At 43.8% G+C, this 23819-nt stretch overlaps 1 protein-coding gene across 4 annotated transcripts in view; it reads left to right on the forward strand.

The window, feature by feature from the left end:
• Positions 1-23819, forward strand: part of LOC129868336 (delta-sarcoglycan-like) — a 297860-nt gene that overhangs the window by 259860 nt on the left and 14181 nt on the right. For all 4 annotated transcript variants that reach the window (XM_055942228.1, XM_055942225.1, XM_055942226.1 and 1 more), the window contains one exon: positions 22431-22503. In XM_055942228.1, coding sequence (XP_055798203.1) covers positions 22431-22503 — 73 coding nt within the window. The remainder of the gene's footprint in view (positions 1-22430; positions 22504-23819) is intronic.

The following is a 23819-nucleotide window of genomic DNA, read 5'->3' on the forward strand; positions in this document are numbered from 1 at the left end:
TGGACTCACACTGTTCAAGTGTTTAGAGGCTGAATTGAGAGATCTAAAATGTGGTGTACTTTTGGATGAATGATTAATATCACTATAATCACGTTACAATTAATTGACATTTAGCAAAAACAAGCTGGCATTTTAGGGCTAGCTAACAATTTAATACATTTCACAGAATAACTTGCATTTGAAGACCAGCCCAACATAAATTATGGTAAATTAGACTATAAGACGTAAAAGAGAGTCAGAGTTCTATAGGGGAGGACATGTGAGTCTGTATTATTTAGATGAGAAGAAATCATCCAACCATGTTAAACAAGAACAGATTCAGTCCCTTTTTGTTGTTGTATAACATTGTCATTTGAGTTAGAAGGAAAAAAGGATGTGGACAGCCACTCATAAAGTATGGACTACCATTCGCTGTCCATGGTGCTGAAATTGCGACGTTGAATCAATGAAAGGCTTTCTGTGGTGCCAGGGCATTTAGCCTATAGCTTTGCTTTGGATAATAGATACATGTTTATTGGTAGGCCTATTTGGTCATCATTTTAACATGTTAAATCTAACATTTCATGAAGCTATTACATGGTGTCGCAATACTGCCATTTATTTAGACAGCTGGCTGGTGGCAATAATATAATTACTTGTTCAGTAATTAAAGTTGGAAATTCAAACATTACAGATTGTAAAATTCATTTTCGATGCAACAGCATAATAATAATCTACCAATAGATTTTTGAGAATTTACAACTGTCCTGTATAGCCTACTTGAACCTGTGTGACATGAGCGGTCCTTGCGCTTTCACCCAGCTTGGATAGAAAGTTGTTGTGCGTTAATCCAGTCTATTAATACCAGATAATACAGTCAGACCACCCACAAAACACTAGCTTTCTAGGTATTGTTTCATTATGCATTGTAGTTTACTATCTATAGCTGTATTGAGAATTTAGGTGCTATTTAGCTTCTATTTATAAACTTTTTAATGAAATTTACACATCAAATAGCTTAACAATGAGGGAAAAAGTAGTCAACTTCAGGACAAATTCAGTCACTATTTATTGTTGAAATGTTTTCACCGCGGCCTGTAGGTCCAGGTTGCGGGCCCGACTGTTTTCTATACTGAGTATTGCCAACCCAGAGAGTCTTTCCTGAGACATTGTGCATTTTATGTCCATTGTGGTGCACACAATTTAAACGTAGTCTTGAATGATCCATGCCAAAACATAGCAGAGATAAGAGAATGTTGATATTGCAACCACACAACTCAAACGCCGGTTCACCAGTATGAATGAAATCACAAACTGTTTTTTTTTGTTTAAGCCCTCAAGAACGGTTGTCCGCTAAAGTTGATCATCTGTTTGCATCTGACAATTTATTGGCTGTCCAATATCCAGACGACCTGTCCCCAGAGCTTCCTATACAGTTACTTTTTCCGTAATGTGTTGAGGACGGCAATTAAGGAGAATGAGAGGCTCAATTGAAGATGATGCTGAACTGGTGTACTTGAAAAACTGCTGTACACACCTTTCTGCCCAGTTTCCTTGATGTTGCTATGGCAATCAAGCTGTTTTTACTGTAACTGTCGCTTCTGCAGAGAGAGCTATTTTCTAAAACTCGTAAAGAACTACCTAAGAAGAAAAAGGCCTCTGTTGTACTGAAAGTGTTTTGTGCGTACGTGTGGGCGGGCATGCAGGCATACTGTACGCGTGTGAATGTGAGTGCATGTATGTGCACGCGTGTGTGTGTGTGTGCACATGCATGTGTCCTGTGTCTGTGTACTTGCTTGTGTGTGTGCATGTACATGTCTGTGCGTTCACTCCAAACCGTGCCAAACAACATGTATCAATAAATATAGCCAATAATCTCAGGCCTGGGCAAACTGCTACTAGCTTCTCCCTCTGTCATTCCATCCATCAGGCAGGATGAAGTGAGGCCAGATTCCTATAAAACTGACACATGCCATTACCAAATGAATACTTCTGTCCAAACCAATAAAATACATAATTATGCTGAGAATATAACTTTAATTGGCCCAACTGAGGTCATTGGAAATCTATGATAGAGCTTTCACTGCCTTCATTAGGCCTTTATTGCACTATCTACAGTGAACAGTGATCCAGGAACCCTCAGCTTCCAATGGGTAATAGGGGAGGTGTTTGGAATCGTGCTAACTTAGCAATTTGTCACTAGCTTTTTACAGATCTGGATTTCCCTCATATCACAGCTAATCAACCCCCTGAAATTATTGGATTATTTTTTACACAAGAGCGACAGGTGCTGCATCCAGTGAACAAAACTAGCAACTTTGGGATAAGAATATACTGTAGCTTTTGATTGCAGGCAAAAGGAAAAATGTTAATGTCGTCAAAGCGATCTGCGACTTAAATGTGGCTGTAAATTGGCTTTTAGAGGCAAATATTACATTTGATTGTTTTATACACGTATCACTATATTAAATATGATTGTTTTTTACATGTCTCTCTTTTTAACACAAGGCTCAATCAGTGCTGCCAGGTAAAACTTGATTACAGTGTTCTGTAACCTCTTCAAGATGGTCTCAAAGATGAGCGATGCTATACGAAGCCAGAGTTGTGTAACTGTGTCTGAAAGCAATGAAGTGGAAATATAAAGCTTGACACTTGAGGAAAACACAAGTGAAATATTTCTGACAAGAGCATTGTAGGAAGTGAGTTTGATTGTGATCCTCGAGATGCCTCCCTCAGAATGGATTATTGTCCAATGAGAGACCCTCGAGAGACTGCATGGCTGTATTATGATATTAACACTTGATTTGGCTGTTTAATAAATCAAATTGTATTTGTCACATGCTTACTTAAAAGCTCTTAACCAACAATGTGGTTTTATGAAAAATAAGTGTTAAGAAAGTATTTCCTAAAATAAACTGAAGTAAAAAATATATAATAAAAAATAAAAGTAAAAAGAAGAAATAGAAAAATAACAAATAATTGAAGATCAACAATAAAATAACAGTAGCACGGTTCTATACAGGGGTTCCCGGTACAGAGTCAGTGTGCAGGTTGGTCGAGGTAATTGAGATAATATGTACATGTAGGTAGAGGTAAAGTGACTGTACATAGATTAGCAGCAGCATAAAAAGAGTAGCAGCAGCATAAAAATGGTGTTGGGGTGGGGGGGTCAATGCAAATAGTCCGGGTAGCCCTTTGATTAGCTGTTCAGGAGTCTTATGGCTTGGGGGTAGAAGCTGTTAAGAAGCCTTTTGGACTTAGACTTGGCACTCCGTTACCGCTTGCCATGCGGTAGCAGAAAGAACAGTCTATGACTAGGTTGGCTGAAGTCTTTGCCAATTTTTAGGGCCTTCCTCTGCCTGGTATAGATGTCCTGGATGGAGGTAGCTTGGCCCCAGTGATGTACTGGGCCGTAAGCACTACCCTCTGTAGTGCCTTGCGGTCTGAGGCCGAGCAGTTGCCATACCAGGCGGTGATGCAACCAGTCAGGATGCTCTCGATGGTGCAGCTAAGGGACTTTTTGTGGATCTGAGGACCCATGCCAAATCTTTTCAGTCTCCTGAGGGGGAATAGTCATTGTCGTGCCCTCTTCACAACTGTCTTGGTGTGTTTGGACCATGATAGTTCGTTGGTGATGTGGACACCAAGGAACTTGAATCTCTCAACCTGCTCCACTATAGCCCCGTCAATGAGATTGGGGCGTGATCGGCCCTCCATTTCCTGTAGTCCACGATCATCTCCTTTGTCTTGATCACATTGAGGGAGAGGTTGTCTCTGACCTCCTCCCTATAGGCTGTCTTATCGTTGTCGGTAATCAGGCCTACCACTGTTGTGTCATCAGCAAACTTGAGCATGTTGAGTCATGCTTGGCCATGAAGTCATGGGTGAACAGGGAGTACAGGAGGGGACTGAGCATGCACCCCTGAGGGGCCGCCGTGTTGAGCATAAGTGTGGCAGATGTGTTGTTACCAATCCTGCTGTAATGCAATTCAAAGTTTACCTGTCTATTGTTGTTGTTACTCAACTGCTTCAAGTTCCACACTAGGTGGATAGTTTATGTTGAGCAAGACGCCACTGTGGGGCAGAATAATGTCATGAATTGTTAGCTTGTCAGTTACAGCAAATGTTTTCACCTGTGTGAGTACAATTAGGGTAATACTGAATAGTCACACAAACCATAAGTACAATAGCAGTTGTATACTGTAGACAAGACCACACACTGTGCACTCTGGAGACCTTTAATCAAGATTTAGAGAACTGTGGCCAAATGGCATTGTGTGTTGTGTATACAGTCTCGTGAGCCAGCCCTGTACAGTACCGGAGCACAACCAGCAGTCTACAGCGATCCTCATTGTCTTCCCTAGGAAACCAAACCTAATCAATTACACAAGAAAAACCATGAGAGAAAGGAATGAATTAGCCGGGAATGAGAGGACACAATGGAGCACTCCTCTATGGTAATTAAAATATGCTTGGAACAGGGAATTCCGGAATTGTCAATGGAGCATGCTCAATCGAGTATCCTCATATTCCCTCCATCCCTCTCCACCCCCTCTCTCTACTCATCATCACAACCGTAATTAGCAGTAATCCACAGAATAATGACATTACCTGCTGCTGTTTTTTTTAAATATAATTATAATTAAAGGCTCATTTATTTGCCTCAATTATATCCCATTGGACTGCAGTGGAGCTGATTCAAATTGAATTACACACTTAATAATCACAACAGCACTCTGATGATCAGGAGGAGCCCTGAAACAGATAGTATTAATAGATAGCCTGGTTTGGAGAAATGCTCATCAAGTTATTAGCACGGCACAGATGCTAACGTGGCAAACCTAATTTTAGATGCTACAATGGGAATGTCAATATGGATTGAGAGAAGCAACGTGCAGAAAGTAGTCCCATCCGTCAGTGATGTGTCTGTCTCTCAGTAACCACATCACCCAGTGAATGGTCGTTACACCAGTCCAGATGTTTGATCTGACAGATGGGGAGACAATGCCAACTCCATAATATTTTTACAATCCCTAGTCTGTAATATGACACCTGTGAGAGAAAATGGGAAATGAGTCTGTTAAGCGCAATGTTTATTCATATCAGGTTTATGAGGAGAGCATGATACAGATACAGATATGGCCATGTGGCCAAACAACATTGCCTTTATTTACATCTCAGTCTACTGTATCTATCATGGTGGCCTTCAGACTTTCAGCTGTGATGTGTATTACAGTGTGTGGCTGCTGGAGAGCCACTTGACCTGACCTCAGTTTCCTCCTTCAGCCAGTCTCTAATTACTGTATAGGGCTAGGGTCACATCCACTCCTGGTGGGTGGCTACCTGGCAGTGGTGGTCCAGACTGCTGATGATGGGGGCATGACCCTACAGCACATGGCCAGCGGCCTCATTACAGTGGACTGGTTGACCTTGTTTGTTAGAAGTCAGTGTCAGGACTTGCTCCTGGTGCTGTATGTTGTAATTCCACTGCTACTGTGAACAATGACCAGTAGAGCACATGGGGTACTATGGTCTATAGCCTATGGCACTATGCTTCCTAGGGTTAGTTTAGTTTTCAGATGTCTGCTATAAAAAGAAAGAGTTAAGGAAATGCCCACTGCATTGCCATCAAAATTACAGCTGAGTCATTCCAAATTCATCCATTTCACTTCATTCTCTTCCTCATTTTATTCCCTTCCCTCCCTCTCTCTCCTTGTGTGTGGCTCCAGCTTGCAGTAATAAGATCATAAAGAGCAGCCGGGAGTAACTGTGTGACAAGTGTCATACATGAAATGAATATAGGGCGCAAGAGGGAGACTACATTTCACCGTCTGATCAGGTAGGAATGGGGAATGTGCTTTGCAGAGTGGCCATTGGATTTCTGTCAGGTGACCATGCTAAGTAGATGATAAAGAATCTATAAAAGCCAGTGAGTTATATCCACCTGCTTTACCTGAGGCTCTTCCTAGGGCTTGGTTTCACAGTCCACATAAATCTAGCCCGCCACTGGTCTGGTCACAAAGCTAGATTAGATTGTAACCATGGAGTCAGTACAGTCCTGGGGTTTTACAGCGCTGCGCACCCGGCAGAGCCATTTGCAAAATCATGGCAACATTGTTTGCCTTTCAAGTCTTGTTTCTGTCACTGACACCCTAAGACCTGCATTACAGACGGATAATGTGTTTCTTTTCATCTTTCGGATATATAATTCCTGTCAAGGCTATGTGAGAGGGAGGATGCTCTAGGTGTATACCTTGTCTCCAATAGCAATATTATCCAACTGCATCCACCACTGATCCATAATAACTAATGGTATCTGTGAACATGAATGGCTTTGGTAACGGTCTAAAATGTAAGCCTGCAGCTGAGTATCTTTAAAGGTCCAATGCAGCCGTTTTTATCTCAATATCAAATTATTTCTGGGTAACAATCCTCCGAAGGTCTAGTCAAGGACACACACACACCAAACCACACACATACATCCACAGCCCACTACACACACACCCGCAAACCCTCTCGACACGTACAAACATACACTCAATAGTGTGATCACACTGTTCCAGAGTGAGCTTGTTTTTCCACACAGCACAGTTATGAGTTCCACAGCTCCATGTATGGCTCCATGTTGCTGGGGTGACAAATGGCCTGGTAGCAGAGGACGATGCTATCGGCACCACACTGTTCTGTCATCCCGTTCCCTCTTCCTATACCAGGCGCCTGCTCTGGGTGTGAGCACTGCAGTTTGTACCTCTAAACCGGACGACCAGATGAAGGTAGAGTACAGTATAAGTACATAGAAAAATGGAAGGAGACATGTATAGTGAAAATACATGTAGATAACCTATGGGCCTACATTTACTTGCAATTGTGCAGTCAAAGTAATCAGCTACAAACTAAATATGTTCCGGTGTATTAGACATACATTTCACACCATTTGCGGTAGTGTACTTAAAATACTTGACTTCTTGCATTTACAAACTATGTCCCACTGTTTAATGTATACTCCTCAGTCCCTGTTGAGCCTTGTTATTGATGCAGTGTACCCTCTTCTCCTCCACACCCCTGCCACTAATGCAACTATCCCACTCCTCTCTGACCTACTGCAAGAGGAGGCTGATGCAAAATGCATTTCATTATAATCTGCAGTCTACTGTACCACTGAGGATCCCTGGGGCACTCTTCAACTGTACATCATGTCCAAGAACCTCCTTCTCCCCAACACTCAAGTACACTTTTGTTCCAGGAGCAATAGCCACTTTCACTATAAAAGGTCCATCGGGTCTTTGGATACAAATGTATGCAATTCAGCTGCTAAATGGCACTGCACCCAAGGCAGATAGATAGTTCCAATTTTCCTGCATTCGGCCACCTGGAGTTTTCTCTTCCGGAGTACTGTGGCTGGAATCCTATTTATAGATGCTACATTGGCGCTTCCATTAATCGGAGACAAATAGCTGGTGTGTGTTGTTGTTCGGTAGCAGCCACCACAGGGTAGTGTGAGGGAGACACTGTTTAGCTACCAGAGTAATGTCCCTCTCATTAGAATTGTATACTTCATGTTCTATTTGGTCTACATTACATATTACATTTTACACAGTGTCCTAACACTTTGTCAATCAGCTTTTAATTTTTTTTCTGATACACATCTATGCAATCCCTATTGATATGCATCTATGCAATCCCGATAGCTAAAGGCAATTTAAACATTGCTCGATTCTATGTTTGGATACAGGTCTTCTATCGTATAAGGAATGCCTTTGAACATTCTAGTGTAAATACAGCAGGACCTCCAGATATCAGCTCAGCAGCTGTGCTATCCCAGTTAGATCCTGCAGATATGGAAGACCCGCAGGCCATGTACTGTACTGTAATATTCCAGGTGAAGCTCAACCAGCTTCACCTGGAATGCTTTTCCAACTGTCTTGAAGGAGCTCCCACATATGCTGAGCACTTGTTGGCTGCTTTTCCTTCACTCTGCGGTCCAACTCATCCCAAACCATCTCAATTGGGTTGAGGTCGGGTGATTGTGGAGGCCAGGTCATCTGATGCAGCACTCCCTCACTCTCCTTCTTAGTCAAATAGCCCTTACACAGCCTGGAGGTGTGTTTTGGGTCATTGTCCTGTTGAAAAACAAATGATAGTCCCACTAAGCTCAAACCTGATGGGATGGCTTATCGCTGCAGAATGCTGTGGTAGCCATGCTGGTTTAAGTGCGCCTTCAATTCTAAATAAATCACTGACAGTGTCACCAGAAAAGCACCATCACACCTGCTCCTCCATGCTTCACAGTGGGAACCACACATGCGGAGATCATCCATTCACCTACTCAGCGTCTCACAATGACACGCAGTTGGAACCAAAAATCGGAAATTTGGTCTAGAATTTGCTTGTGTTTCATAGCCCAAGCAAGTCTCTTCTTATTATTGATGTCCTTTAGTAGTGGTTTCTGTCCTCTGAACTGTTGATGTTGAGATGTGTCTGTTACTTTGTGAAGTATTTATTTGGGCTGCAAATTCTGAGGCTGGTAACTCGAATGAACTTATCCTCTGCAGCAGAGTTAACTCTGGGTCTTCCTTTCCTGTGGCGGTCCTCATGAGAGCCCATTTCATCATAGCTCTTGATGGTTTTTGCGACTGCTCATTTGCAAAATTTTCTGCAATGACTGACCTTCATGTCTTGAAGTATTGATGGACTGTCATTTATCTTTGCTTATTTGAGCTGTTCTTGCCATAATATGGACTTGGTATTTTACCAAATAAGGCTATCTTCTGTATACAACCCCTACCTTGTCACAACACAACTGATTGGCTCAAACACATTAAGAAGGAAATAAATTCCACAAATTAACTTTGAACAAGGCACACCTGTTAATTGAAATGCATTCCAATCGACTGGTTGAGAGAATGCCAAGAATGTGCAAAGCTGTCATCAAGGCAAAGGGTGGCTACTTTGAAGAATTTCAAATAAAAAATATATGTATTTGTTTATGTCACACCCTGATCTGTTTCACCTGTCTTTGTGATTGTCCTCCTCCCCCCCCTCCAGGTGTTGCCCATCTTCTCCATTATCCCCTGTGTGTTTATACCGGTGTTCTCTGTTTGTCTGTTGCCAGTTCGTCTTGTTTGTCAAGTCAACCAGCGTTTTTGTCTCAGCTCCTGCTTTTTCCCAGTCTCTCTTTTCTCATCCTCCTGGTTTTGACCCTTGCCTGTCCTGACCCTGAACCCGCCCGCCTGACCACTCTGCCTGTCCCTGAGCCGCCTGCCATCCTGTACCTTTGCCCCGTCTCTGGATTACCGACCTCTACCTGACCTGACCCTGAGCCTGCTCGCCGTCCTGTACCTTTGCCCCTGTTGCTGTTATAAACATTGTTCCTTCGACATGGTCTGCATCTGGGTCTTACCTTATCCTGATAGTTTAACACTACATGATTCCACATCTGTTATTTGATAGTTTTGATGTCTTCATTATTATTCTACAATGTAGAAAAAATAATATTTTAAAGAAGAACCCTTGAATTAGTAGGTGTTTCCAAACTTTTGACTGGTACTGTATGTCTGGATTAACAACATCACCTCTCACTGGGAGGCCTGGTCCACACCGACTGTGCTATATAGCCTATTTAGAAACAAGCCTCTGTCTTTGTCGTCCTTTGCCCATATACTCTTCTTCATCACCTCCCTCCATCCCACCACCAGTTGCTATAGTAGCTATTAAGTGAATGTTTATGAGGCCTCCAAACACTAGTGATATATCCTGCTGCATGCTTCATAAGGCGCTGATTGATCAGCAGGAGACTAGCGGACCAAGGGGGTTGGAGGAGACGTAATGGAAACACATTGACAAAATAATTTCAGGAGGGACAATAAAACAAAATGGCTTTATCGATATTTCACTCAATCTGTTTATGGATGTTTATGGCCAGTGCATTATAGGATGTCACCGGGGGAGTCGGCCCAGTCCGGTTCCCAATGGAGAGTTTAGTGAGAGAGCAAGTGTGTGAGTGTGAGTGTCTGTTTGTGCAAACATTTGTGCGCATGTGTGTGCCTATGTATGAAAGTCGACTAAAGTTCATAAGGTGATGTGTAAATGAAAGTGAGAAGATATTGATCAAGTGGTTCCCATAGGCAGGCTATTGATTCAAGGCCATGCATACTACAACTAAGCTCTGATTGTACTGCAGTTGTTAAGAAAGGAGGGAAAATAACAGTCACTGTTCGATCATATGCAGTTCTGTCTCCTATGTTGAACTCCATTCTGTTACCAGGTATCCAAATATACAGTATTCTGTATGTGGGGAATATTAAACATTCAGTATTACAGCGCCCATATTAGGACTGCATCACGTTATCTTGCTCTCTAAATAAGGGTGTGAAAGTGAAGACAGTGAGGTATGCCTTAAATCTGCAATATGTAACTTTTGGGGTGAACCAACCAAATCCACATAGAAATGTGAGTTATAGATCTGTCATTCTCATTGAAAGCAAGTTTAAGAAGCAGTAGATCTGTTTTATGTGCTTTTGTTATGCTTCCCGTTCTTAAGTTTAGTTTTTGCGTCTTTTACTTTCAGTTTTGTACACCAGCTTCAAACAGCTGAAAATACTATATTTTTTGTTATGGAAAATATATTTCACAGCGGTTTAGATTGTACAATAATTCTCTAAATAATGAATGCTTGTTTTTTCTTTTTCCTGGTCTTGATCTGACTACAGCTGCAGTCTGTCAACACTGAGTAACTTTATTACTTTCTCTCTAATGGGCTCTTATTAGCATCTATCAACGTGTCTATGGACTGTGGCTAGCGAGGTGGTAGCAGTGTTTGAGAGAAGACTGACTGGGCTCTGCAGTGACAGAATGAGGAACTGATGCCGTGTTCTCTGATATACTGCACTGGTCATTTAGAACAGATTTTCTGGGTTTTTACTCTTCACCTTAATGCTGTGTTATGCATTAAGCCAAAACCATTCTAGGTTATGTCCCTCAGACTGTATGACTTCACATAACGAAACGAGCTTGAAGAGACGGTACTTACGTAATGTGTGAGTTTATGGCAAAAGAGGCCCCTCATTTGTAAATCCCAAATTGTGATATTTCAAAATGTTGCTTTGACACTACGGTATTCTGAAATACTGCTGACTTGACAGCTCATCACACACCCATGTAGTCAGTGAACACTGACATTACATATGGACAGCCTCTATTGCTTTTCATGGATATGGGTGGCAAGTTTGAATAGTCTTCTCTTTCAGGCAGGGGGCTGAGTTTTTCTCTGTCAGCATTGTTAAATAAATACAGTCCAAATTGTTCATTTTGACCATTAAGCTGGCACTCTATACTGGCCATCTTTCTCTCCATAATATGATAATCGGCAGGTAGCCTAGTGGTTAGAGAGTTGGGCCAGTAACCAAAAGATTGTGAAATCGAATCCCCGAGTTGACCAGGTAAAAATCTGTCATTCTGCCCCTGAACAAGGCAGTTAACCCACTGTTCCTAGGCTGTCATTGTAAAAAATAATTTGTTCTTAACTGACTAGCCTAGTTAACTAAAATAAAAAATAAAAATCCTCATAAAAGCTGTATCATGACTCTTTTCCATACCATCTGAGCAAAAGGTAATGTCTTGACTGTGAGGCCTGGTTATTTACATTTTTTTTTATTTTATTTCACCTTTATTTAACCAGGTAGGCTAGTTGAGAACAAGTTCTCATTTGCAACTGCGACCTGGCCAAGGTAAAGCATAGCAGTGTGAACAGACAACAACACAGAGTTACACATGGAGTAAACAATAAACAAGTCAATAACATGGTAGAAAAAAGAGAATCTATATACAATGTGTGCAAAAGGCATGAGGTAGGCAATAAATCGAGTAATTACAATTTAGCAGATTAACACTGGAGTGATAAATCATCAGATGATCATGTGCAAGAAGAGATACTGGTGTGCAAAAGAGCAGAAAGTAAATAAATAAAAGCAGTATGGGGGGTGAGGTAGGTAAATTGGGTGGGTAGTTTACAGATGGACTATGTACAGCTGCAGCGATCGGTTAGCTGCTCGGATAGCAGATTTTTAAAGTTGTTGAGGGAGATAAAAGTCTCCAACTTCAGAGATTTTTGCAATTCGTTCCAGTCGCAGGCAGCAGAGAACTGGAAGGAAAGGCGTCCAAATGAGGTTTTGGCTTTAGGGATGATCAGTGAGATACACCTGCTGGAGCGCGTGCTACGGGTGGGTGTAGCCATCGTGACCAGTGAACTGAGATAAGGCGGCACTTTACCTAGCATAGCCTTGTAGATGACCTGGAGCCAGTGGGTCTGACGACGAACATGTAGCGAGGGCCAGCCGACTAGGGCATACAGGTCGCAGTGGTGGGTCGTATAAGGTGCTTTAGTAACAAAACGGATGGCACTGTGATAGACTGCATCCAGTTTGCTGAGTAGAGTATTGGAAGCTATTTTGTAGATGACATCGCCGAAGTCGAGGATCGGTAGGATAGTCAGTTTTACTAGGGTAAGTTTGGCGGCGTGAGTGAAGGAGGCTTTGTTGCGGAATAGAAAGCCGACTCTAGATTTGATTTTGGATTGGAGATGTTTGATATGAGTCTGGAAGGAGAGTTTGCAGTCTAGCCAGACACCTAGGTACTTATAGATGTCCACATATTCTAGGTCGGAACCGTCCAGGGTGGTGATGCTAGTCGGGCGTGCAGGTGCAGGCAGCGAACGGTTGAAAAGCATGCATTTGGTTTTACTAGCGTTTAAGAGCAGTTGGAGGCCACGGAAGGAGTGTTGTATGGCATTGAAGCTCGTTTGGAGGTTAGATAGCACAGTGTCCAAGGAAGGGCCGGAAGTGTACAGAATGGTGTCGTCTGCATAGAGGTGGATCAGGGAATCGCCCGCAGCAAGAGCAACATCATTGATGTATACAGAGAAAGTCGGCCCGAGAATTGAACCCTGTGGTACCCCCATAGAGACTGCCAGAGGACCGGACAACATGCCCTCCGATTTGACACACTGAACTCTGTCTGCAAAGTAGTTGGTGAACCAGGCAAGGCAGTCATTAGAAAAACCGAGGCTACTGAGTCTGCCGATAAGAATATGGTGATTGACAGAGTCGAAAGCCTTGGCCAGGTCGATGAAGACGGCTGCACAGTAATGTCTTTTATCGATGGCGGTTATGACATCGTTTAGTACCTTGAGCGTGGCTGAGGTGCACCCGTGACCGGCTCGGAAACCGGATTGCACAGCGGAGAAGGTATGGTGGGATTCGAGATGGTCAGTGATCTGTTTGTTGACTTGGCTTTCGAAGACCTTAGATAGGCAGGGCAGGATGGATATAGGTCTGTAACAGTTTGGGTCCAGGGTGTCTCCCCCTTTGAAGAGGGGGATGACCGCGGCAGCTTTCCAATCCTTGGGGATCTCAGATGATACGAAGGAGAGGTTGAACAGGCTGGTGATAGGGGGTGCGACAATGGCGGTGGACAGTTTCAGAAATAGGGGGTCCAGATTGTCAAGCCCAGCTGATAAGTATGGGTCCAGGTTTTCCAGCTCTTTCAGAACATCTGCTATCTGGATATGGGTAAAGGAGAAGCTGGGGAGGCTTGGGCGAGTAGCAGCGGGGGGGGAGGGGCTGTTGGCCAAGGTTGGAGTCGCCAGGAGGAAGGCATGGCCAGCCATTGAGAAATGTTTGTTGAAGTTTTCGATTATCATGGACTTATCAGTGGTGACCGTGTTACCTAGCCTCAGTGAAGTGGGCAGCTGGGAGGAGGTGCTCTTGTTTTCCATGGACTTTACAGTATCCCAGAACTTTTTGGAGTTAGAGCTACAGGATGCAAATTTCTGCTTGAAAAAGCTGGCCTTTGCTTTCCTGACTGACTGCGTGTATTGGTTCCTGACTTCCCTGAACAGTTGCATATCGCGGGGGCTCTTCGATGCTATTGCAGTTCGCCACAGGATGTTTTTGTGCTGGTCGAGGGCAGTCAGGTCTGGAGTGAACCAAGGGCTATATCTGTTCTTGGTTCTGCATTTTTTGAACGGAGCATGCTTGTCTAATATGGTGAGGAAGTAACTTTTAAAGAATGACCAGGCATCCTCAACTGACGGGATGAGGTCAATATCCTTCCAGGATACCCGTGCCAGGTCGATTAGAAAGGCCTGCTCGCAGAAGTGTTTTAGGGAGCGTTTGACAGTGATGAGGGGTGGTCGTTTGACCGTGGACCCGTGGCGGATACAGGCAATGAGGCAGTGATCGCTGAGATCTTGATTGAAGACAGCAGAGGTGTATTTGGAGGGCAAGTTGGTCAGGATAATGTCTATTAGGGTGCCCATGTTTACGGATTTAGGGTTGTACCTGGTGGGTTCCTTGATGATTTGTGTGAGATTGAGGGCATCAAGCTTAGATTGTAGGACTGCCGGGGTGTTAAGCATATCCCAGTTTAGGTCACCTAACAGAACAAACTCTGAAGCTAGATGGGGAGCGATCAATTCACAGATGGTGTCCAGGGCACAGCTGGGAGCTGAGGGGGGTCGGTAGCAGGCGGCAACAGTGAGAGACTTATTTCTGGAGAGATTAATTTTTAAAATTAGAAGTTCGAACTGTTTGGGCATAGACCTGGAAAGTATGACAGAACTTTGCAGGCTATCTCTGCAGTAGATTGCAACTCCTCCCCCCTTGGCAGTTCTATCTTGACGGAAAGTGTTATAGTTGGGTATGGAAATCTCAGAATTTTTGGTGGCCTTCCTAAGCCAGGATTCGGACACGGCGAGGACATCAGGGTTGGCAGAGTGTGCTAAAGCGGTGAGTAAGGCAAACTTAGGGAGGAGGCTTCTGATGTTGACATGCATGAGGCCAAGGCTTTTTCGATCACAGAAGTCAACAAATGAGGGTGACTGGGGACATGCAGGGCCTGGGTTTACCTCCACATCACCCGAGGAACAGAGGAGAAGTAGGATGAGGGTGCGGCTAAAGGCTATCAAAACTGGTCGCCTAGAGCGTTGGGGACAAGGAATAAAAGGGGCAGATTTATGGGCGTGGTAGAATAGATTCTGGGCATAATGTGCAGACCAGGGTATGGTGGGGCACGGGTACAGCGGAGGCAAGCCCAGGCACTGGGTGATGATAAGAGAGGTTGTATCTCTGGACATGCTGGTCTCAATGGGTGAGGTCACCGCATGTGTGGGGGGTGGGACAAAGGAGGTATCAGAGGTACGGAGAGTGGAACTACGGGGTCCATTGCAAACCAAAACAATGATAACTAGCCTGAACAACAGTATGCAAGGCATATTGATATTTGAGGGAGACATGCAATAAGGCGTAAAGTGATTGCAGGTCTTGATCGGGAGAGCTAGCTAAAACAACAGGTGATATAACAGCAGCTAGTCAGCTAACACAGCAACAGTAGGTAAAAATGGCGACGGCTAGGCAGAGAGTGTCAGATTAACTACACACAGATCCTGAGTTAAAGCACAGAGCCGACAGATAAAACACAAATAAACGGAATGGAGTACCGTGAATTAATGGACAGTCAAGCAGGCATCAGCTATGTATCCAAGTGATCATAGTGTCCAGGGGGCAGCCGTAGATGGAGCAGTGAGGCCTCCACTAAACTAGCCCGCGGCGTTTAAAGTTAGTAGCCCGGGGGGAGGTCTGCTCAGACGGAGGGGGTCTGCTCAGACGGAGGCCGGTTGAGGGCACAGCGGAAGGGCTATTCGTCTGCAGACCAGACGTGGTCGTGTCGACCGAGAATCCAAGCCGGATGGCGATGGCGAAAGAGAGGTTGTCTGTTCAGATAGCAGCCGATATGCTCAAGACAGCTAACGATTAGCGTGCCACAGTTAGCATATGGGCGTTCAGGTTACGTCGCGATGGAGGGGCCAGTTGAATAACTCCCTCGGGCAGATAACGTCGGTATCCCAGTCGTGAAGGCCCGGTGGGGCTCCGCATCGGCAGTAAACGGGTCCGGATAGGTGATTGTAGCCCAGGAGTGGCTGATGGAACTCTTCAGCTGGCTAGCTTCGGGATAATTGGTGTTTGCTCCAGAATTGATGTTAGCCAATAGTCACTCGGATAGCAGCTGGTTAGCTGCAAGATCCAAGTGTAAATGTCCAGAGCTTGCGGTAAAAATCCGGGGATATGGAGAGAAAAAAGGTCTGGTATGCTCTGGTCTGAGTCGCGTTGTACAAAACTGGCAATAGTTTTCCGAGCTAAAGGATAGCTGATGAGCGCTAGCTGTGGTTAGCTAAACTACTAACGTTAGCTTGTGAGCTGGCTAACTTCTGGCTAGCTTCTGTTGTTGATTTCGGATACGAGGTGAATAATACCTTTGAGGGGAAAAAAAACAGATCCGCACCACATTTGGTGAGGTGGGTTGCAGGAGAGTGTTTTGAAGTTGAGTTTTTAAGAAGAAAAAAATATATATAAAAAGAAATGCGAAGAAAAATATATAAAATATATATACACGGGACGGGACGAGGACAAAGGACATCTGACTGCTACGCCATCTTGGATTGGGGGATTTTAGAATATAGACAGAAACTAAAACAGGAAACATCCGTGCTCAGGTTTGTTCAATGCTGGTCCGACCAATCTGATTCCACGCTTCAAGATTGCTTCAATCACGTGTACTGGGATATGTTCCAGATAGCTTCAGACAACAACATTGATGTATACGCTGATTCGGTGAGCGAGTTTATTAGCAAGTGCATCGGTGATGTTGTACCCACGGTGACTATTGAAACCTTCCCAAACCAGAAACCGTGGATTGATGGCAGCATTTGCGCAAAACTGAAAGCGCAAACCACTGCTTTTAATCATGGCAAGGCAACCGGAAACATGACCGAATACAAACAGTGTAGCTATTCCCTCCCCAAGGCAATCAAACAAGCTATGCGTCTGTCACGCCCTGGCCTTAGTTATCTTTGTTTTCTTTATTATTTTCGTTAGGTCAGGGTGTGACATGGGGGATGTATGTGTTTTGTATTGTCTAGGGTTTTTTGTATGTTTATGGGTGCTGTGGCTTAGTTGGTTAAAGTGTCTAGTCTAGGTGTATGTATGTCTATGGTTGCCTAGATTGGTTCTCAATTAGAGACAGCTGTCTATCGTTATCTCTGATTGGGAACCATATTTAGGCAGCCATATTCATTAGGTAGTTCGTGGGTGATTGTCTATGTGTAGTGTTTAGTGTCAGCACTATTTGTTCTATAGCTTCTATAGTTTCGTTTTCGTCTTCAATAAAAGAAGACGTATTGTTATCACGCTGCGCCTTGGTCCTCCTCTCTTCCACAATACGACGATCGTGACAGCGTCAGTATAGAGACAAAGTAGAGGCGCAATTCAACGGCTCAGACACGAGACGTATATGGCAGGGTCTACAGTCAAACACGGATTACAAAAAGAAAACCATCCCTGTCGCAGACACCGACGTCTTGCTCCCAGACAAACTAAACAACTTCTTTGCTCGTTTTGAGGACAATACAGTGCCGCTGACACGGCCCGTTACCACAACCTGTGGGCTCTTCTTTACCACAGCCAACATGAGTAAAACGTTTAAACGTGTTAACCCTTGCAAGGGTGCCGGCATCCCTAGCCACGTCCTCAGAGTATGCGCAGACCAGCTTGCTGGTGTGTTTACTGACATATTCAATCAATCCCTATTCCAGTCTGCTGTTCCCACATGCTTCAAGAGGGCCACCATAGTTCCTGTTCCCAAGAAAGCTAAGGTAACTGAGCTAAACGACTATCGCACCGTAGCACTCACTTCCGTCATCATGAAGTGCTGTGATGGACTAGTCAAGGATCATATCACCTCCACCCTACCTGACACCCTAGACCCACTCCAATTTGCTTACCGCCCCAATAGGTCCACAGACAATGCATTCGCAATCACACTGCACACGGCCCTAACCCATCTGGACAAGAGGAATACCTATGTAAAAATGCTGTTCATCTATTAGAGCTCAGCATTTAACACCATAGTACCCTCCAAACTCGTCATTAAGCTCGAGACCCTAGGAAACAACATCTCCACCCCACTGATCCTCAACACTGGGGCCCCACAAGGGTGCGTTCTCAGCCCTCTCCTGTACTCCCTGTTCACCCATGACTGCGTGGCCATGCACGCCTCCAACTTGATCATCAAGTGTGCAGATGACACTACAGTGGTAGGCTTGATTACCAACAACGACGAGACGGCCTACAGGGAGGAGGTGAGGGCCCTCGGAGTGTGGTGTCAGGTAAACAACCTAACACTCAACGTCAACAAAACAAAGGAGATGATCGTGGACTTCAGGAAACAGCAGAGGGAGCACCCCCCTATCCACTTCAACGGGACAGTAGTGGAGAAGGTGGAAAGTTTTAAATTCCTTGGCGAACACATCACGGACAAACTGAAATGGTCCACCCACACAAACAGCGTGGCGAAAAGGTGCAACAGCGCCTCTTCAACCTCAGGAGGCTGAATAAATTTGGCTTGTCACCAAAAACACTCACAAACGTTTACAGATGCACAATCGAGAGCATCCTGTCGGGCTGTATCACCACCTGGTACGGCAACTGCTCCGCCCACAATTGTAAGGCTTTCCAGAGGGTAGTGAGGTCTGCACAACGCATCACCTGGAGGGAAAACTACCTGCCCTCCAGGACACCTACACCGCCCGATGTCACAGGAAGGCCAAAAAGATCATCAAAGACAACAACCACCCGAGCCACTGCCTGTTGACTCAGCGAGGTCAGTACAGGTGCATCAAAGCAGGGACCAAGAGACTGAAAAACAGCTTCCATCTCAAGGCCATCAGACTGTTAAACAGCCATCACTAACATTGAGTGGCTGCTACCAACATACTGACTCAAATCTCTAGCCACTTTAATAATTAAAAATTGGATGTAATAAATGTATCACTAGTCACTTTAAACAATGCCACTTTATATAATGTTTACAAACCCTACATTACTCAGCTCATATGTATATACTGTACTCTATACCATCTACTGCATCTTGCCTATGCCGTTCGGCCATCGCTCATCCATATATTTATATGTACATATTCTTAATCATTCCTTTGCACTTGTGTGTATAAGGTAGTTGTTGTGAAATTGTTAGATTACTTGTTTGATATTACTGCATGGTCAGAACTAGAAGCACAAGCACTTCGCTATGCTCGCATTAACATCTACTAACCATGTGTATGTGACCATTAAAATTTGATTTGCTTTATTTTAAAAGTATAAATCATTTAAAATTCCTTAAATTAAGCAAACTAGACAGCATCATTTCCTTGTTTTTTTTATTTCCGTATAGCCAGGGGCATGCGCCAACACTCAGACATCATTCACAAACAAAACATGTGTTTAGTGAGTCTGCCAGATCAGCGGCAGTAGGGAAGACTGCCGCTTTTCTTGATAATTGTGTGAATTAGGCATTTTTTCTGTCCTGCTAAGCATTCAAAATGTAATGAGTACTTTTGGGTGTAAGGGGAAATGTGTGGAGTAAAAAGTACATAATTCTCTTTAGGAATATAGTGAAGTAAAAGTTGTCTCAAATATAAATAGTAAAGTAAAGTACAGATACCCCTAAAAACGACTTAAGTAGTACTTTCAATTATTGTTGCTTAAGTAAATTACACCACTGACTGCAGGTAGCCTAGTGGTTAGAGCATTTGGCCAGTAACTAAAAGGTCACTGGTTCAAATACCTGAGCTGATAAGGTGAAAATCTGTTGATGTGTCCTTGAGTAAAGCACTTAGCCCTAATTTGCTCCAGGGGTGGCTGATCCAGAAAACAACACATTTCACTGCACCTATCTAGTTTACATGACTATAAAAACATCACATGGATGGAGTACTGGCTCCTGTTAAGTGTCTCTTAATGCACCCTCATCCCTGTGGGAGTTCAAACAAAGTGCATCTGACAATATTCAATTACAATTTATACTGTATTCCATGTGGCCTGCGTTATCTCCGTATTGACTCCATTAATAATACTTTTCATATTCATCTGTTTCATGCAACTCTCATTGCATTAGCCTGTCTGCTGTTTCAATGTTTGCTTCCTTACAAAAACATTTGATCAAATAATGTTTCTATTATTACCTTTTTGACAAATACATTTGTCACTGAGTGGTGAATAAGAACCCTGACCTAAACCCCTTAAAAGGCGAATACAAAAATAAAAAAATAGTTTGAAGAAACCTTCTGAGTCATTTTACAACACAGAAGTCCAGTGACACAGTCTTATAGCCATTCCCTTCATCCCTGCTGAAGAGGTGTGACTCCTAGCAGCAGAGCTGTCAGAGTAAAACAATGGAGTAAACTTTCACCACTGAGCACAGCTCTTCAAACCCAATGCAGAACAAATCCCCTGCCAAGCCTACTGAACATACGCCCAAGAGGCCTTTGGAATACATACAGGAAGACCAACGCTGTTGTGCTGTTGCCATTACATTTACATCAGGAGAACAGACGCGCTTCCACCTGGAATAGACCATCAAGTTATCTAGAGTGCATTCGGAAAATAATTCAGACCCCTTGACTTTTTCCACATTTTGTTACAGAAAAAAACTGAAATATACCATTTACATAATTATTCAGACTCTTTACTTTGTTGAATAAGCTTTGACAGCGATTACAGCCTCGAGTCTTCTTGGGTATGACACTACAAGCGTGGCACACCTGTATTTGGGGAGTTTTTCCCATTCTTCTCTGCAGGTCCACTCAAGCTCTGTTAGGTTGGATGGGGAGCATCCTTGCACAGCTATTTTCAGGTCTCTCTAGAGATGTCCGATTGGGTTGAAGTGCGGGCTCTGGCTGGGCCACTGAAGGACATTGAGAAACTTGTCCCGAAGCCAATCCTGCGTTGTCTTTGCTTTGTGCACAGGGTCGTTGTCCTGCTGGAAGGTGAAACTTTGCCCCAGTCTGAGGTCCTGAGCACTCTGGAGCAGGTTTTCATGAAGGATCTCTCTGTAGTTTGTTCCCTTGATCCTGACTAGCCTCCCATTCCCTGCCGCTGAAAAACATCCCCACAGCACGATGCCGCCACCACCATGCTTCACCGTAGGGATGGTGCCAGGTTTCCTCCAGACGTGACGCTTGGCATTCAGACCAAAGTGTTAAATCTTGGTTTCTTCAGACCAGAGGATCTTGTTTCTCATGGTCTGTGTCCATTAGTTGCCTTTTGGCAAACTCAAAGCAGTCTGTTATGTGCCCTTTGCTGAAGAGTGGCTTCCATCTGGATACTCTACCATAAAGGCCTGATTGGTGGAGTGCTGCAGAGATGGTTGTCCTTCTGGAAGGTTCTCCCATCTCAACAGTGGAACTCTGGAGCTCTGTAAGAGTGACCTTCAGGTTTTTGGTCACCTCCCTGCTCACCTCTCCCTCCCTGCTCAGTTTGGCCAGGGGGCCAGCTCTAGGAAGAGTCTTTGTGGTTCCAAACTTCTTTCATTTAGGAATGATGGAGGCCACTGTGTTCTTGTGGACCTTCAATGCTGCAGAAATGTTTTGGTACCCTTCCCTAGACACTTCCCTTCCCCAATTCCTTCGACCTCATGGCTTGGTTTTTCCTCTGACATGCATGAGCGCTAGCGCTAGCGCTGACATGCTTATATGGACAGCTCTGTGCCTTTCCAAATCATGTGCAATCAATTTAATTTACCACAGGTGGACTCCAATCAAGTTGTGGAAACATTTCAAGGATGATCAATGAAAACAAGATACACCTGACCTCAATTTCGAGTCTCATAGCAAAGGGTCTGAATACTTATGTAAATACGGTATTAAAAAAAAACATTTTCAAAAATGTCTAAAAACCTGTTTCACTTTGTCATTATGGGGTATTGTGTGTCTATTAATGAGGAAAACATGTAGCTTAATCAATTTTAGAATAAGGCTGTAACATAACAAAATGTGGAAAAATTCAAGGGGTCTGAATAATTTCCGAATGTCCCACATAGCTGAGGGAGTACTTCTCTTGCATATTTTCCCTTGCTGCTCTCCGAGCGAAAAGCTGAGAGCTGTAATTCAAGAAAATCCTTAAAGGAATAACGTCCCTGTAAATATTCTCAAGTATTCAGGTACCTAACTATCACCCTGTCGCTGTTATTGAAAATACTCACCTTATTTGTTTTTGAATAGGATAACTTTTTTACCGCTAAACTTTTAGAGGTGTTTTGGAGTCCCTGCCGTGCCACAAAGTGCTTTGAAACACATTTAGTTGAGGCCATCGATCTACTAGCAGCACCCCAACGTAAAGGTTATTCAATAGCATAGGGTGGGACTACAGTAGCTCAGAGCCTAAATGAACTCTGTGGCATAGGTGAGACCTTGTGGGACGTGGCGGCCATGGCGGCCCATATAGATCTGTAGCTTTAGAGATTATGCCCATTGATTTGGCATCACAGTGTGGTATTGAGCGACGGGCCGCCGGCTGGCAGAGAGGGAAGGTCTCCTGGCTAATGTTGTAGTTCTGTGATTACAGGTGCCGAGGGAGCCGTATTCACCAACTCTGTGGAGACGCCACACGTCAGGGCCGAGCCTTTCAAAGAGCTACGGTAAGATAAGTTTCTCTTTGAATCCACCCTGATGCACACACATAAGTATACATGCACACAACCACACAGCTATAACAGTATCTATTAACTTTCCCCTTTTCTATGCATTCATAATTAAAGAAAATAAAATAAAAAATAAAATAAAAAATATATGGGGAATTGCTGTGGCATGTCTCTGGGTTGCTATTATAAAAGGAAGGAAAAATCACACGCGCGCAGAGGACTTACTGTTTAGTTTAGTTTGGGCTGATGCATTTGGGTTGATTGAAGATTACATGGTATTTCCCTTATTCAAGTATTTCAACCACACTGCTCGCACTCGCCAACGAGCGTCTGCGTTGCTAAGCGCTAAAATAGAAGTCAGTTCTATGTGTGATGCTGAACACGGTGAAAGTCCTGCCTCTCCCATCTCCTCATTGGTTTATAGAAGCAGATACCTACGTGCCATCTCCTCATTGGTTATACCCACGTGGGTGACTGAAAGATGAACTGAGTTCGGTCGGTCGTCGTGGTAACTATGAAAGTTAGATGCCAATTGCCTTATAAAGTCCAAAGAAGAAAAAGCATGGAAGGAGGAGAGATGACTAGAAACGATTCGGTTGACCGTTTTATGTGTGGATTAATTGTCGGAGTAGAGGACCTTGTGCATTTCAGGTAAAATAACAACTCAACGTTTATATCCCAGGACAAATTAGCTAGCAACAGCAAGCTAGCTAAATAGGACAAATTATTTAGCAACTGCAAGCTAGCTAGCTACATTGCCATAAATGTTTAATGCTTTTCAACAGGTCCACAAGTTAATATAAATGGTTCGGAGTTTGTTTTGATATTTCACCCTGCGTGTCGTGATCGCGTTTGGTGTGGGGGACAAAATCAATTTGCGCACGATGGCTTACGCGCGCGTCCGGTTTGGGTAAGGTGTAAGCCTTGGTGATTCACTAACCCTATGCATACTGCCACTGACAACCATTAACCAACCATATATAAGTGGTGTTTTAAAGATTTCTGTAGATGTTCTGCTGACAGGGCCTATACTGCAGGTGTGTGTTCTGTCATCAGACTAAGGTTATTAGCTTGTGCTAAGCCACAGCATCAAAGTCTTCCTTTTTATTGGGGTAGAGAATGATATGTGAGTCCCCACCTATATGCTAGCATACAGTATAAACACACATTTTTTGTAGTCAACTAAAATCACAGAATCGTTTTTAATAGTTTAGAAACAGCAGATAGGCTCCACTCACATGTAGATAGATACATTTTACCCTTGTAGCAAATAATACAGTGTAACATTACTTTGGGGGACTCCTGAGTGGTGC

Source organism: Salvelinus fontinalis, chromosome 13, assembly GCF_029448725.1.
Source record: "Salvelinus fontinalis isolate EN_2023a chromosome 13, ASM2944872v1, whole genome shotgun sequence".
NCBI classification, from domain to species: Eukaryota; Metazoa; Chordata; class Actinopteri; order Salmoniformes; family Salmonidae; genus Salvelinus; species Salvelinus fontinalis.